The 15,221-nt window shown below is 50.9% G+C and overlaps 1 protein-coding gene across 1 annotated transcript; it reads left to right on the top strand.

The window, feature by feature from the left end:
* Positions 1–2,913: 2,913 nt before the first annotated feature.
* On the top strand, positions 2,914–6,274 carry LOC149327773 (uncharacterized). The gene is made up of 3 exons (XM_089564968.1): positions 2,914–2,920; positions 4,550–5,737; positions 5,777–6,274. Exons 1-3 carry the CDS (start codon positions 2,914–2,916, stop codon positions 6,100–6,102), a joined length of 1,521 nt encoding a protein of 506 aa, XP_089421094.1. The 3' UTR covers positions 6,103–6,274.
* The last annotated feature ends 8,947 nt before the right edge of the window (positions 6,275–15,221 follow it).

The following is a 15,221-nucleotide window of genomic DNA, read 5'->3' as shown; positions in this document are numbered from 1 at the left end:
TCCGTCTACACGAAAAGGCATTTAGCTACCAAGTGTGGAGAGGTCACTTACGCTCTTGATAACCTTAGCGCCATCGCCACTCTTTCTACGCACCAAAATTTTCCCATTGACATGCCACACATATGCAAAGCCAGACTGTTTAGCCCACTCTTTTGTGGCTTGCAACAACACTCTCGAATAGTTGGTCATGTTTTCTGTGATGTACACTGAGTCGCCTTTTTCCTTAAGAACCACCCTTTTCTGCAGCCAAGCGTCTCGAAGATCCTGCCTTACAAAACGGGCAATCACACCTTTTGTCTTCCCTGGTTTCGCCGACATCCTATGAAGCGCGAGGGTGTCCGCCTCAGTGAGATGATTCATGCCAATCTTGTCCGCCACTTCGTTGACTTTTGACAAGAGGTCCTCTCCTTCCGCCTCAGGAATGCCATGAATCTCAATGTTCAAGCGCCTGCTGCGCCATTCTAAGTCATGGACACTGAGTTGTAACTGAGTTATATCTTTTGAGCCAGCGTCTCTCTCGAGCTTGCCAATTCTGTCTTTAATTTCTTTGATTTCCTTATCCTGCGTATCAAGACGCTCTTTAATAGTGGCAAACTCTTCATGCAGCATCTGGATTGAGCTCTCTACTGCATCTAGCTTTTCGGTAAGAGGGAGAAGGGAAGTCAGTTTCCTGTTCATTTCTACAATAAGGACTTTCAGGTCGGCATCCGTATTCGAGTCACCGTTTGAGGCGTCACCCTTGCCTCCAGTCGAACGTTTACACGCTTCACACTTCCAAGCCTTCTTAGTCGACCCTCGTTTTGAAGCAAATGTTGTTTCACTCATGCCTGAACATATCGCGCCATGAAAACAAAATTCACACTCACTGCATGTAATGGCATTATCGTCATTCTTTAACTTTTCGCGACATTTGCAACACCGAGTCATGGTGACCAATATCGACTAGCAAGTTGCAGCAGCGGCAGATAGCCAAGCAACATGCACGAACTTAATATAAAAAGGTTTGACCAACCTGTAAAACACAGCGAAAAACGGATTATTCGACGTCCGCCCCTCTCCGCCGCTGCTGCCAAAGTGCCTGGCGAAGTACGCCCCCGGTTGCAAAAGATTCCGCAGCTTTCGTCACAGCCGTCGGCTCCCGTTGATTGGCTCCGTCTTGCTGATATGGAAACGATGCTTGAAAATGGTGTTGCAGTTCAATCTTGCCAAGGAAAACAGGCCACGGTGAGATTCTTGTCCGATGCACCGCGGAAACACTGCAGCATCTGCGACTGTAAAACACAGCGAAGAACGGATTATTCGACGTCCGCCCCTCTCCGCCGCTGCTGCCAAAGTGCCTGGCGAAGTACGCCCCCCGTTGCAAAAGATTCCGCAGCTTTCGTCACAGCCGTCGGCTCCCGTTGATTGGCTCCGTCTTGCTGATATGGAAACGATGCTTGAAAATGGTGTTGCAGTTCAATCTTGCCAAGGAAAACAGGCCACGGTGAGATTCTTGTCCGATGCACCGCGGAAACACTGCAGCATCTGCGACTGTAAAACACAGCGAAGAACGGATTATTCGACGTCCGCCCCTCTCCGCCGCTGCTGCCAAAGTGTTTCACAAACTCGCCCGTTTGCCCATAATGTTCAACCTAGATGGACCATCTATGTCGCGTCACCTTGTGGTGCGATCAAAAACTGCCCACCGGATGCCGAGAAAGATTACCAGCGTGGAAGTAATGATTGGTCGGGAAAAGCAACGTGGGTCTGACCGGTGGCAGCACCCGCCAGGGCATCGCTGTAGAGCGGTATGTTGACTCCAAACGATCTATGAATGTAAACTAGAGCATGAGAAATTGTGCCATTATTAGCATGAGCGATGCCACGAAGAATTGACGCTATCGCGTCATACGCTCACGGCAGAGCTGATGTGTCTTCTCCAGCGTTTCACCACGCATTCATAAAAAGGTCTGCTTTCTTCCTGGTAGAGAGAGAGCGATTTTAACGAATACAGGAGACGTGTGCCTGGTAGTTAGCCTGGTGTGCTACTCCGCGCTCTATAGAGCATGTATAAGATGGAATTTTTTTACACCTGTGCAGGGAAGCATTTGGTCAAGATGTATATTACCCGTTATATTTCTTTTTATAAACCTTTTATAGAAGATGTTTGAAAATCGGCGCGAGCGCGACGCATTGGGCCTCGTGCCTATTCATATTTTTCATGGAGACGCGATGGAGAATAATTGAGCTGAAAAGAAAGCTCTGGTAATTTGGATTTCGCCGAGAATCGAAGCCAGGCTTTTCGGAGCAAGAGGCGGGCACGCTACTATAACAAATGTCTCTGTAAAATAACAGAAAAAGTGCGGCAGCTTTCCTGCCAAAAAACATCTGTGATTATCTATTTTTCGTTCTAAAATGTTTCAGCCATTTCACAAAAACATGTTTTTCATTGTACAGAAACATTCTGTAATTTATTGTTCTGTGTTTAGAAAGTTTTTAGTGATTTCATAGAAACGTGTTTTCACCGCACAGAAAGTTCCTCTGAATATGTGTTTTTGTTCCCACAGATTTTATGTGATTTCAAACAAATATGTTTCCACCGCACAGAAAACTTCTTAAAAATGCAGAAAATATATATTACTCTCTGTTCTCCACAAATATTTTGACTGCATTGTTGGAATTATTTCTTCTACTGTTTCACAGAAACATTAAAAAAAAGCAGGCAATATCCGTTGCTATTTTCTGCGCCTTCTTTATTGTCCACAAAACTTTTACTGAGGACATACTTGCTGCAGAAAACAAATAAACTGGTGGTACAACTCTCGCTTTGTTTGTTTACATTGTTCCTGTAGCGGACCCTGAATTCACCTTGGATCGTGCTACGCCAATATTTATGCAATAAAACTGCAGCCAGCAAATGAACAACACACAGTAATGGCAGGTGAGGAGGCTGTGTACGAAGTTTGCATCTAGAACGACCAAATAGCTCAGGAACAAATCCTTTTGTAGGTCATTATTGCCTTTAAGAACTGAAATGTTCATTGTACCGTCTGACCAAGGGTGGCCGATTGCCTAGTGTTTGGCGCTCATTGGTCAAAGATGCCCTTGCGGCGTAGAAACCTGTGACAATCATTGTTTTTTTTTGTGGAGACATCTCAGAGTTCCATAGTGTTTTAAGAAGAATACAAGTTATTTCATTGACATAACAAAACAAACTTGTGAAATACTTTTTCTAGCAATGGGTAAAAAGGGCTAATTAAAATTGCCTGTATGAGGTGTCGCAGCAATACTTTTAACTACTCGTTATGTTCTGCTGCTTTGACGGAAAGACACGACTGTAAACAGTGATTCGTAAAAAGTATCATGGAGCATCATTGGCACTCATCAAGCAAAACTGCTTTCCAACTTTTATTTCTATACGTGATTGATTAAAATGCAGCTAAATGTCTTATTCAGCAAGTGAAGGAATAAAATGTTACTGAAAGTCATACTCGGCAAGTGCCCTAATGAGTACGGCGACCTTTAGGGAGAGAGAGTGCTGTTTCCTCTCTGTTTTCTCAGTTTTCGTGTCCCTGGCTGGGTTTATTCCAACCAATGGCCCTGGAAAACAAATCAGTTTTGGCTTTTCTAACAAGACCACACTTATATCATACAACTTTAATTTTGAGTCAGGTTGTCTGCTGCATGCAGCAGCCTTCACTGTCACGCCTCTTTGAAACATATCCACCACAGAGGGAAAAGGCAGAAAGACAAGATTGCTAAACATGCGAAATATGCAGGGATCAGAAGAAAGACTGAACTTAAACATAAAGATTACTAAGGGCACTTAAAAGTGTTTACGTGCTGTTAAGGCGAAACCCTATATTATCTCTTTTTGGGTTTTGTTTGCTTGATTTGCTTTCTTTTTGAGATCTGGATTTGATTTCCTTCATTTTTATCCCTTTAATTTTACCCTTTGTTTTTTTCCTGTTTTGTCTTTTATCTCTAACAATCACCGTACTAAATGCATCGCGCACTCACTAGGTCCACAGAAAGGTTTTCTCCTAAATTCCTACAATGTGCGCCAACTTGTTGTTTCCCAACCTGACTCGAACCCCTATGATATGATTCTTCTGATTGGACTTCATAGCCTTTGGAAAACGCGCATGCAAGACCGCAGCGTTGAACCTGCTGTTTCGCCCAGAATTCACTTTAGCCGAATGTTGCTGCAGGTAACAGACATTTACGAAAAATTGGACTTTGTACAGGATTGGTTTCCTCTCCTGATGCGCTGTATCTCCATACCGGCCTTTTAGTTATAATATGTTACTATTATGTTTCTGCCACGTAGCGCCTACCAAGGTGCTCTATATATAGTTGTTTGTATGTGTGTGTGTGTGTGTGTGTGTACACAAACAAATATGTATATATATATATATATATATATATATATATATATATATATATATATATATATATATATATATATTGATACATGCCTTCGAAGAGACAGTAGTAGTGCATGCGCTAGTAGAGAAAGAAGTTGGTTGTCTCTCGCGCGCGTGCTCGAACCACTGAGGGGACGCCGCAGGTTTTTCCTCTCTGCGCCGGTGTTCTATTCGCGTTGCACGCTACAGTTTGGTGGAGGTGCGGGGTACGCTTCCCGACCCACGCACTCCGTACAGCGTCACTACGGACCTCACACCGGTTCACCAGCGACCCAGCCGCCGTCTACGCGGAGAGTCGCCTGAATTTGGGCTCCTTCCCCCGCCAACAAGGACGACGCAACCTCGACCGCCGAGCCCAACTGACATGGCCACTGACATCAGGCCCTCGCCGCAGATCCAGCCTCTACCGTCGAGTCCAACTGCCATGGCCGCTGACACCAGGTCCCTGGCGCCGATCCTTTGCCACCCACCGCGAACACCGCCATCTTTTCACGGTGACGTGTTCGAAGACGCTGAGGATTGGCTGGAGACTTTCGAGCGGGTGGCACGCTACAACGGTTGGTGCGACGAGCGCAAGCTAAATAACGTCTACTTTGCCCTGGAAGAGTCTGCCAGGACGTGGTTCGAGAACCACGAGGCCACCCTTCCCACCTGGGAGGCGTTTTGCCGGAGTCTCCTGGCCACGTTCCCCAACGCTGACCGCCGGGAGAAGGCTGAAGCTGCGCTGCACTCCCGAAATCAGCGCACGAACGAAAGTGTGCGCATGTATACCGAAGATATGGCCCGTCTCTTCAAGCGCGCCGACCCCAACATGGCAGAGGAGAAGAAACTGCGCCATCTCATGCGTGGGGTTAAGCAAGAGCTGTTCGCGGGCCTCGTGCGCAGCCCACCCCGCACGGTGGCGGAATTTATAACCGAGGCGACCACGATGGAGACGACGCTGCAGCAACGGGCCCACCAGTACAACCGGGACATCAACAGCATGGTGCCCGAAGGCTTTTCGTCGTGTCTCGGCGGCAGTGCAGACACACTGCGCGAACTAATTCGCTCAGTTGTCCGGGAGGAACTTAAACGGATCCATCTGCCCCAGGTTGCACCACCTGCGCCGCTGGCAGCGCTGACCGAAGTCGTCAGGGACGAGGTGCGACAGGTTGCGCAGGCGCCTCCTGTCCCCGAAGCGCCGCCCCGGTTCGACGAGAGACCTACGTACGCATCCGTTGTACGTCGCACGACTGGCTACGGTCCCATTACCCCGACGCCTGGCGTGACCAACATCGGTACGTGTCACGCAAACATGCCTGGCTACGGTATGACACCTACGACCCCCGTGAGTAACATCGCCGCATATTCCGCCACCGCATCTGCTACAGCTGGTCCACGCCCTCGCAAGACGGATTTGTGGCGAACACCGGACCGCAGGCCTCTTTGCTACCACTGTGGGGAGCCCGGTCACCTCTACCGAGCGTGTCCGTACCGCCAAGTGGGCCTTCGCGGTTTCCATCCCGACGCACCTTGCCCGCAGAACGGCGAACGACCGCATGAGATTGCGCAGCATCTCTGGGCACGCCAGAACCCTGTCTACTCTGGAAGGCGCGAGTCCCGTTTGCCTTCGCCTCTCCGTTATCGCTCTTCCAGCCCTGGCCGCCAGAGTAGCTCTCCTGGCCGTCGCTCGCCGAGTCCGCGTCGGGAAAACTAACACCAGCGACCTCTGGAGGCAAGGCCGCTGACGTCGGGACGTGTCAAGATCCTCCATCGTGCAACCCTCGAGCCGACGATACCTCGACAGAGAAAGGCAGCGACAGTATCAGATACGCTGCATCCGATTTGCGTGTGACAATTGATGGCACTCAGATTACCGCGCTGCTCGATACCGGTGCTGATTATTCTGTTATGAGCCGTACCTTTGCTGGAGAACTCAAGAAGGTTCTGACACCGTGGACGGGACCCCCATTCGCACCGCTGGTGGCCACCTAATTTCCCCTGTGGGCAAGTGCACGGCTAGAGTTGGGATTAGTGGTTTCACGTACGTTGGTGAATTTGTTGTACTCCCCGAGTGTTCCAGAGACTTGATTCTGGGGATCGACTTCCTGCAGTCGAACGGCGCTGTGATTGACTTTCAGGAGGCACGCGTCACGTTCTCGACCAAACAGGCCGTGGCGCGCTTTGACAACCGCGATCCCTGCAGCAACGCCCTGCGCATTGTCGAGAACGACGTTACGGTGCCGCCGCGGTGCAGTGTTCTGGTGCTCGTGCGGAATGACCTCTTTCACGACTACGAGGGCCTAGCGGACAGCCATAGTCCACTGCTGCTTAAGCGGGGACTTGCCGTTGCAAGAGGTCTCGTCCAACTACGTGACGGCCGCACCCACGTCCTCCTGACTAACTTTGCCAACGAATATCAGCACCTGGCCAAAGGCATGGCTATTGCCTTCCTCCACGACATTGCTGAGGTTCCAGGCTTGTGCACCGTGGGAGGACCCACTCCGGAGTATGCTGGCCCACGTCACGTTCTTCAGTCAGTCAGAATAAATCCTGTCCTGCCGTCGGTTCAGAGGGATCTTCTGTCGGACCTCTTGGCAGACTTTGCGGACTGTTTCGCTACGTGCTCAAAGGTCGGCCGAACTCCACTCGCCAAGCATCGTATCATCACTGATGAGACTACGCGACCCGTCTGCCAGCGCCCCTATCGTGTTTCCCCGGTGGAGAGAGAAGCCATTCAGAATCAGGTTGCCGAGATGCTTGCGGACGATGTCATTCAGCCGTCCACCAGTCCGTGGGCGTCGCCTGTGGTTCTTGTCAAAAAAAAGGACAATACTCTGCGTTTCTGCGTAGACTACAGGAAACTTAACAACGTGACCAAAAAGGACGTTTACCCGCTGCCCAGGATAGATGACGCGCTCGACCGATTGCGGAATGCCCGATACTTCTCGTCATTAGATCTTAAAAGCGGGTACTGGCAAATCGAAGTGGACGAGCGAGACCGGGAGAAGACGGCTTTCGTGACGCCTGACGGCCTCTATGAGTTTAAAGTGCTTCCATTTGGTCTGTGCTCAGCACCGGCCACGTTCCAACGCATGATGGACACTGTTCTCTCCGGCTTGAAATGGCAGTCCTGCTTGGTGTACCTGGACGATGTCGTTATATTTTCGACCACCTTTGACCAACACTTGGAGCGGTTGCGCATTGTGCTACAAGCGCTCAAATCCGCGCAACTCACCATCAAAGCCGAGAAATGCCATTTTGGCTTTGAGGAACTTCGCTTTCTTGGTCACGTTGTCAGCGCACAAGGTGTTCGCCCGGACCCTGAAAAGACCGCTGCCGTCTCAGGTTTTCCACGCCCAACTGACAAGAAGGCCGTTCGCCGGTTTTTGGGCCTGTGCTCCTATTATAGGCGCTTTATTCAAGATTTCTCGAACATCGCGGAACCGCTGAACGCACTGACCCGTGACGACACGCCCTTCCTGTGGGGGACCGACGAAGAGGCTGCATTTATCGAGCTTCGCAGCCGTCTGCAAAGCACTCCGATACTCGGCCATTTCGACCAGCATGCTGCCACGGACATCCACACTGACGCCAGCAATGTTGGCCTTGGTGCAGTACTGATCCAGTGGCAAGACGGTGCAGAACGGGTCATCAGTTATGCTAGTCGAACACTTACGCGCTCCGAGACCAATTATTCTACGACGGAGAAAGAATGTCTTGCAGTGATATGGGCCATCTGCAAGTTCCGACCGTACCTCTACGGACGACCCTTCCGTGTGGTAAGCGACCACCACTCCTTATGCTGGCTGGCGAGCCTCAAAGACCCCTCAGGACGCTTGGCTAGATGGAGCTTACGCTTGCACGAATACGACTTAACAGTAGTTTACAAGTCGGGCCGTAAACATCAGGATGCGGATTGTCTGTCGCGCGCGCCTATCCCAATCAATACTGAAGAAACCACCGATGATTTTCCTTTCCTGGGCTCTGTTAGTACCACCCAAATGGCGCAGCTTCAGAGGGCGGACTCGGAGTTGGCGCCGCTCATCGATTACCTCGAAGGCAGTGAAGCTCCCATTCCGCGTGTTTTTCTTCGAGGGCTTCACGCCTTCACTTTACGGTCTGGTGTTCTCTACAAGCGCAACTTTGCCAACAGCGAAGAAGTGTTCCTACTTGTCGTACCATCACAGCTGCGGTCTGAGATCTTGAGTGCCTGTCATGATGCACCAACCGCCGGCCACCTTGGTGTCAGCCGTATACTCGCGCGGATTAGACAAAAGTATTATTGGCCCAAGTTACTCCCATCGGCGCGGGCCTACGTCAAAACATGCCGTGAATGCCAACGTCGGAAGACTCCTCCACTGAAACCAGCCGGATTTCTTCACCCCGTCGATCCACCGAAGACCCTTTCCAACAAGTGGGCATGGACCTCCTTGGTCCATTTCCGAAGTCTTCGTCTGGAAAGCGTTGGATAGTCGTTGCGACTGACTACCTCACACGGTACGCTGAGACCACGTCTCTTGTCAAAGGCACTGCTGCTGAAGTGGCGCAGTTCTTCGTCCACAACATTGTCTTGCGTCATGGAGCACCCGCCGTTGTTGTTACTGACCGGGGAACTGCTTTCACGGCCCGCTTAACCAAGTCCGTGATGACTCTGACGCACACGAGCCATCGACGTGCTACGGCGTATCACCCGCAGACAAACGGGTTGGTAGAGCGACTCAACCGCACACTAGCCGACATGCTATCAATGTACGTTGATGTCGAGCATCGAACTTGGGACACCATTCTGCCATACGTAACGTTTGCGTACAACACCGCCCTGCAGGAAACAACCCGACTGACCCCCTTTCAGCTTGTCTTCGGTCGGCAGGTGACCACTCCGTTGGATGCTATGTTGCCCGTAGACCCTTACTGCGACTCTGACGCTGACCTCGACGTAGACACCTTCGTTCAGCGTGCTGACGAAGCGCGGCAATTGGCACGCCTGCGAATTAACCGCCAACAGAAGACTGACGCCGCTACGTACAACCTTGGACGCCGTTTCGTCAGTTACGCGCCCGGCGACCTTGTGTGGATTTGGACACCTGTTCGTCGCCGTGGGCTTTCTGAAAAGTTGCTGCGCCGATACTTCGGCCCTTACGAAGTAGTGCGCCGCATCAGTGAAGTAACTTACGCAGTTGCTCCCTCCCCGACCGCTTCTTCATCGCGCCGGTCGCACCGAACTGAAGTCGTGCACGTTGTTCGCATGAAGCCTTATCACGACCGGCTACCTGACTGAACTGCGGTTCCCTGCAGCTGTGTTCTACCTTCTCGCTGTCTTTTCTCTCCTAGCCGCATCGTGTCGATGCTGCAGAAGAGGGGGGCAGTGATACATGCCTTCGAAGAGACAGTAGTAGTGCATGCGCTAGTAGAGAAAGAAGTTGGTTGTCTCTCGCGCGCGTGCTCGAACCACTGAGGGGACGCCGCAGGTTTTTCCTCTCTGCGCCGGTGTTCTATTCGCGTTGCACGCTACAATATATATATATATATATATATATATATATATATATATATATATATATATATATTGTAGCGCCACCGCTTCGGCTCGCGGAAGACGACGAAGCGGTGGGCACGCGCAGGAGAACGCCGGCTCGCGCAGTAGAGAACGCTCTGGACTTCGGCCTGGCCAGACGCTGCCGCCGCTGCTCTGTCGCTACCTCTTCTAAGGCAGCCTCAAATAAACGTGGCCGTGGTCGCCTCCTGGGCGACCTCAACACTGGCCTCCACATCGTGGTGACCCGGAGAGCCGCGCCTTCTATCCCAGCGGCGTCCCAGCATGGCAGGCTGGCAAGACCTGGATTTCAACCCCCCGCTTCCAGCGTTCCGGCCTGCAGGCGTCGGCGGGTGGTTCGCCCAACTGGAGGCTGCGATGTACTTGAACGGAATTACCATCCAGCCGTTTAAACACGCAGTCCTTTGCGACATTCTCCCGCCTGACCTCCTCTGCCGACTTGCCTGCCCTGCCTCGGGATGCCGGCCCTACGACGAGTTGCGCGCTGCCGTCCTCGTCTACTACGGCGCATCATACTACCCGCTGCTGCTCCATGACGAGGCGGACTCGCTTTCGCCACCGCCAGCGCCTGCGCCCGCACCAGCATCGCACTCGTCTTCGGCTGCATCCTCGAGAAACAGCACGCCGCAACCGTCACTGGCCAGTACTCTTCCGCCCCAGTCCAGCGTCTCCGGCCCGGTTGCTTCAACTACGACCGCACCCTCGAACTCCTGCCCTCTCGACAAGGACCTGGCTCAAGACGAGTGGCAACCACCCGAGCTTCTCGACCCTTCACGTCTGCAGCTGTGGCCGTTCCGCCCGCACAGCCCTGTAGTTTGGTTTCTGCAAGTGGACGCTCAGCTATACGTGAACGGCGTCCGATCACAGATCTGGCGGTACCTCCTCGTGAAAAGGGAGTTGCCCGCCGATCTCTTTACCCAGCTTGACATTTCACCGCCGGGTGAACACCCTTACGATGACTTGAAGGACGCCTTCTTCAAGTTTTTCGGCGCAAACCTTCTCCGCCGTGCATCCCACACGGTACAACAAGCTTCGGCTCTAGACGACGATCCACGTGCGAGCACCCGTCCGACGGCTCCTGCTCAGCCCTGCTTGCCAGCTGTGGTGCCTGCCTTGGGACCACCACCAGAAGAGGTCTCTCTCGCCACGTGCCCCACCTCTTCGGAAAGTAACCCGACCTGCGCCGCAGCCCCGCTCCTCGTCACATGTTCGCCTGTCCCCTCATGCCTCTCTCCGGTGAGCCCATCTGTCCTTCCTGTCGCGGGGCACGCATGCACGCCACACCAGGACCCTGTCGCTGCTAATGCGCAACCCGCACTGCTTCCCACGGCTCCCTGGTCATCTGGCGGCTTCGCAAGTGACTCTGCCTCTGCGCCAAACGAGACAGTGACCGGAGGTGGCATGCATGCGACATGGACGCGCCTCAGCGGGCCCCCTCCAGCACCGCCTGTCGTAGCAGCACCAGCGCATCCCGTTTCTTCCGACGCTCACGTGCCGGATTTGCGCCCTACTCCTGCATCCACCGCTGCCACTACCCAAGCAGTCCCGGCTTTCCAATCAGATGGCAGCCGCCCGTTGCTCACTTCGCCTGCTATGCCGTTGCTTCGCCGCCACGAGCGACTGCGCCAAAGCCACCGCTTCTACCACTGCTGCTGTATCAGGCGGCACCTACTACCCTGCCGGCTGGGGCGACGCACTTCACACGCTCGGACATCTGTACGTTGGTTGATGTTCAGGCCATCCTCGAGCCCACTGCCACCACTACTAGTTTCTCTGAAGACTGCTGTACGACCATCTCGTCGACGCTTACTGGGTGACTTTTCATGTCTGCTGCCCCTGTCCTCGCCTTCCGCTTTCTGCCTCCCTCGCCCATTGCGAAGCATCCAGGCTCGACCGCCTGAGCTTTGCTCTCCAGCCTGACTGCCTTCCCGGACTACCGACCTGAACTCACCGGCCTTTCTTTCCAAGTTTATATTTTTTTGTTCCACCCTCTCCTCTCGTGTTTTCTGTCCCTTTCGCACAAACAGGACGTTCGTGCTGGGTGGGGGCCTCTGTAGCGCCACCGCTTCGGCTCGCGGAAGACGACGAAGCGGTGGGCACGCGCAGGAGAACGCCGGCTCGCGCAGTAGAGAACGCTCTGGACTTCGGCCTGGCCAGACGCTGCCGCCGCTGCTCTGTCGCTATCTCTTCTAAGGCAGCCTCAAATAAACGTGGCCGTGGTCGCCTCCTGGGCGACCTCAACACTGGCCTCCACAATATATATATATATGCTTTCTATACAAAACCTTGTAAATAAATACCATGAAAGAAAAAAAAAAGCCTTCGTGGCCTGAGGGTAGCGTGCCCGATTCGAAATCCGAAGGTCCAGTGTTCGACTCCCGCCCTATCAGAATTAAACATTTTTTTTCACCTCACATTAATTCCTTTGTTTACGCGGAGTTTCCTGGGAATTTGGCCCTTTCCAGCTTGACACCGGTTGCTGAGTGGTCTAGGGGGGATAACATGGCAGTTTTGCTTGGCCAATCTGATTTCTCTCGACCACTTCTGTCGGCCGATATGGACGCGGGGTTACTTTCCTAATGGGGCATACAGGGCCTCGACCTTGAAAGTTGTTTTGTTCTAACGTCAGCTAGCGGCCTAAGACTTTCCTTTAGCTCCCTCTTCAACTTTGAAACCAGTCAAGCACGAATAATAACTTCAGTTCACTTTAGAACGAATTAATAAGAATTCATTCACAGCACTGGTATTTAAAACACAATCACTTTAATATAATTTCAGTGCCTTGGTTCTCAGTCCAATCTGCATTTTCAGCATTTCCTGATTCGCTGTATCCTCTGGTTAAATATCAGGCTTTCAATGTGCCATCAACATGACGCTATTATCTGGCGATTTTTCAAACATGATTTTTCTCACCAAAGTGTTTCAACAAAAATTCGCATTTTACCCAACATTTTAGGAGGGCAGCTCAGGTCTGCAGGACAGAGTTTTTCTTCAAACAAGCATTCCTTGGCAAGTTGTCAGAGAGAAAAGAAAGGCATTTATTCAGACGTAAAGTATGGTTCTGCACGAACAATACTTGGCTGTCTGGAACCGGAAATCATTTGGGTAAAGGGAGTCCTTTTCTTCCCCAAAATGAAAATAAAGCTAAATGCAATCAAATAATATGAGCCTACCTTTGGCCCGCCACAAAAATATTGCTCTTTATGGCGCACTCTTCATCAGGGCAGTGATTTATTGCTGGGAGGAAGCACACAGTTCTGCAAAATAGACACTTCACTTTAGCTAAAGTACCCCAGAAGAAAGCTATTGGCAAAAGAACAGACCCTATTCTTACCGTTTGGTGAACTCTATGGTCCGGCTCGTATCGAATTGGTATTCAGTGATGAAGGCATAGTGAGACACTAGCATCATCTTCAAGGCCTTCGCTGGAGTGGACGCCTCAAAAACTGGCTGGCCGTCAATGGTGACGACAGTAAAGGACTCCGCAGTGAGAAAGCTGCATCCTGCACAAATATGGTACGGTTCTAACGTGACTGTCATTGCATAAATTAGCAGCACTACCTTTAGTACAGATGAACGGTGAGCAGGGTAGGTCTCAAAGGTAATCATCGGCAGCTGTCTCCTTGATGGTGAGGGCATAGTATTTGTTAACAGCAGTAGCCTGTATAACTGCTGGTGTGAATTTGTGGTAAACGCACAATGTGGATAGACATTGTTAATATGGAAGTTAATGCCAGATCAAAAGCACTGAAAAGGCATAAAATCTGAAAAACATCATGTAGTTTACTGCACAATTCTAATCTGTTACTTCTCCAGCTACTAAACTTCCATAACACCACTGTCGGCTAGAAAGAAGTGGCTCAAAATGCGGAAATACTTTGATTATGGCACTCAGAAAAGTCGAGCCGCCTGCGTGAACAATATGGATGGCAGTACCAAAAGAAGTGTTACCACATACATCTTTGTGGCTTTATTATAACAATTAATAGAGGCTTGTTACTGCAAACATTTATGCAAGAGTTGAACTACTCGTAATGATTACCTCCAAAACTTTGTAGAAGATGATGAGGAAGTTGGAGTGCAAAAAAAACAAAGACAAAGTGGAGGCGTGGACGGGACAAGCGCTCACTTTCAACAACTGCTTTACTGAAGTGCGGGAAGGGAACCTAGCGGGGCCGCCGCGCATGCGCTAAACCTCTTGTCTCCCAAACTTGCTGTTGTTAAACCCTGAGGCGCGTGTACAGAAGGTGGTGAAGGCATACATGGTTCAAAATAGTTAAGATTATACACATTATAACAACAAAAATCGATGTTCTTTTGCAGTCATGTGCACTGAGGGCGTGCTGATGCATAGATCGTTCTGAGCGATCTTAGCGGCTTCAAAGAGCTCACGTTCGAGCCTACCTTGATGCCTCCCGATTACCGAGGTGCTTTTCAGCAGCGGTAGACATTTGCAGTCCTTACAATGGGGTGGGAGGTTCGAGCCGTAGCCTTTATCTAGTCAATTGGCGTGCTCCCTCAATCTGTCCTTTAGACAGCGACCTGTCTGACCGATATAGACTTGACCACAGCTCAGAGGGATATGATAGATAAGGCCTTTTTTACAGGGAACAAATCTTTCTTCGTGCTTATTATTGCACCCAGGATTCTTTTGACGCTCACCAGTCACCATGGGACATAACTTGGAAAGCTTGCATGGCGCCTTGAAGATAACATGAACCTGGAATTTAGCCGCAATTCTCTTCAGATTATGCGACACGCGGTGCACGTAACGCATGACAGCGAAGCTTTCGCTCATTTGTTCCTTCGTGTGCCTTTCCAAGGGTGTTTTCATCTTCTGTATCAGCGTTTCCGCCACAGCTACGATCATTTCAGCGGGGTAGCCAGAACTACCTAAACGCTCCACTTGGGTGCGGAAACTTTCTTTTGTTTTATGGTGGCAAGAATTCAAGAGCGCTGCAGGAAGACATGATGTAGCTATCCCTCTTTTGACTAACTTGGAGGAAGCAGGGTCAAAAGGAAGCAATGCCTTTTTAGAACGTGGCGAGTACGCCCAGCACACATGTCCAGGTTCATTAAGGGGACAGGGTAAGCAAAAAATCAGAAAAATATCAATTTTTATTTTTGCGAAATAAAAAATTAAATTCTTTTCCGCATCGGTTGATATATCACACTTCATTTTGTGCAATTTATATCAACCTGAAAATGCTATCTGAAAGCAAAGCGGTCAGCGACACACCCCCTTTACGAGCGATGTGTTTTCTCCGTTTTTAGTAAAA

This window comes from Amblyomma mixtum, chromosome 10 (assembly GCF_055824585.1).
Source record: "Amblyomma mixtum isolate Tamu chromosome 10, ASM5582458v1, whole genome shotgun sequence".
In the NCBI taxonomy this organism is placed as follows: domain Eukaryota; kingdom Metazoa; phylum Arthropoda; class Arachnida; order Ixodida; family Ixodidae; genus Amblyomma; species Amblyomma mixtum.
This window is presented reverse-complemented; position numbering and strand designations above follow the sequence as displayed.

Excerpts from the sequence above, each read along its gene's own strand:
- LOC149327773 (XM_089564968.1), top strand. Across the intron at positions 5,738-5,776 it reads GACACCTACGACCCCCGTGA|CTGGTCCACGCCCTCGCAAG; the intron begins GTAACATCGCCG and ends CATCTGCTACAG.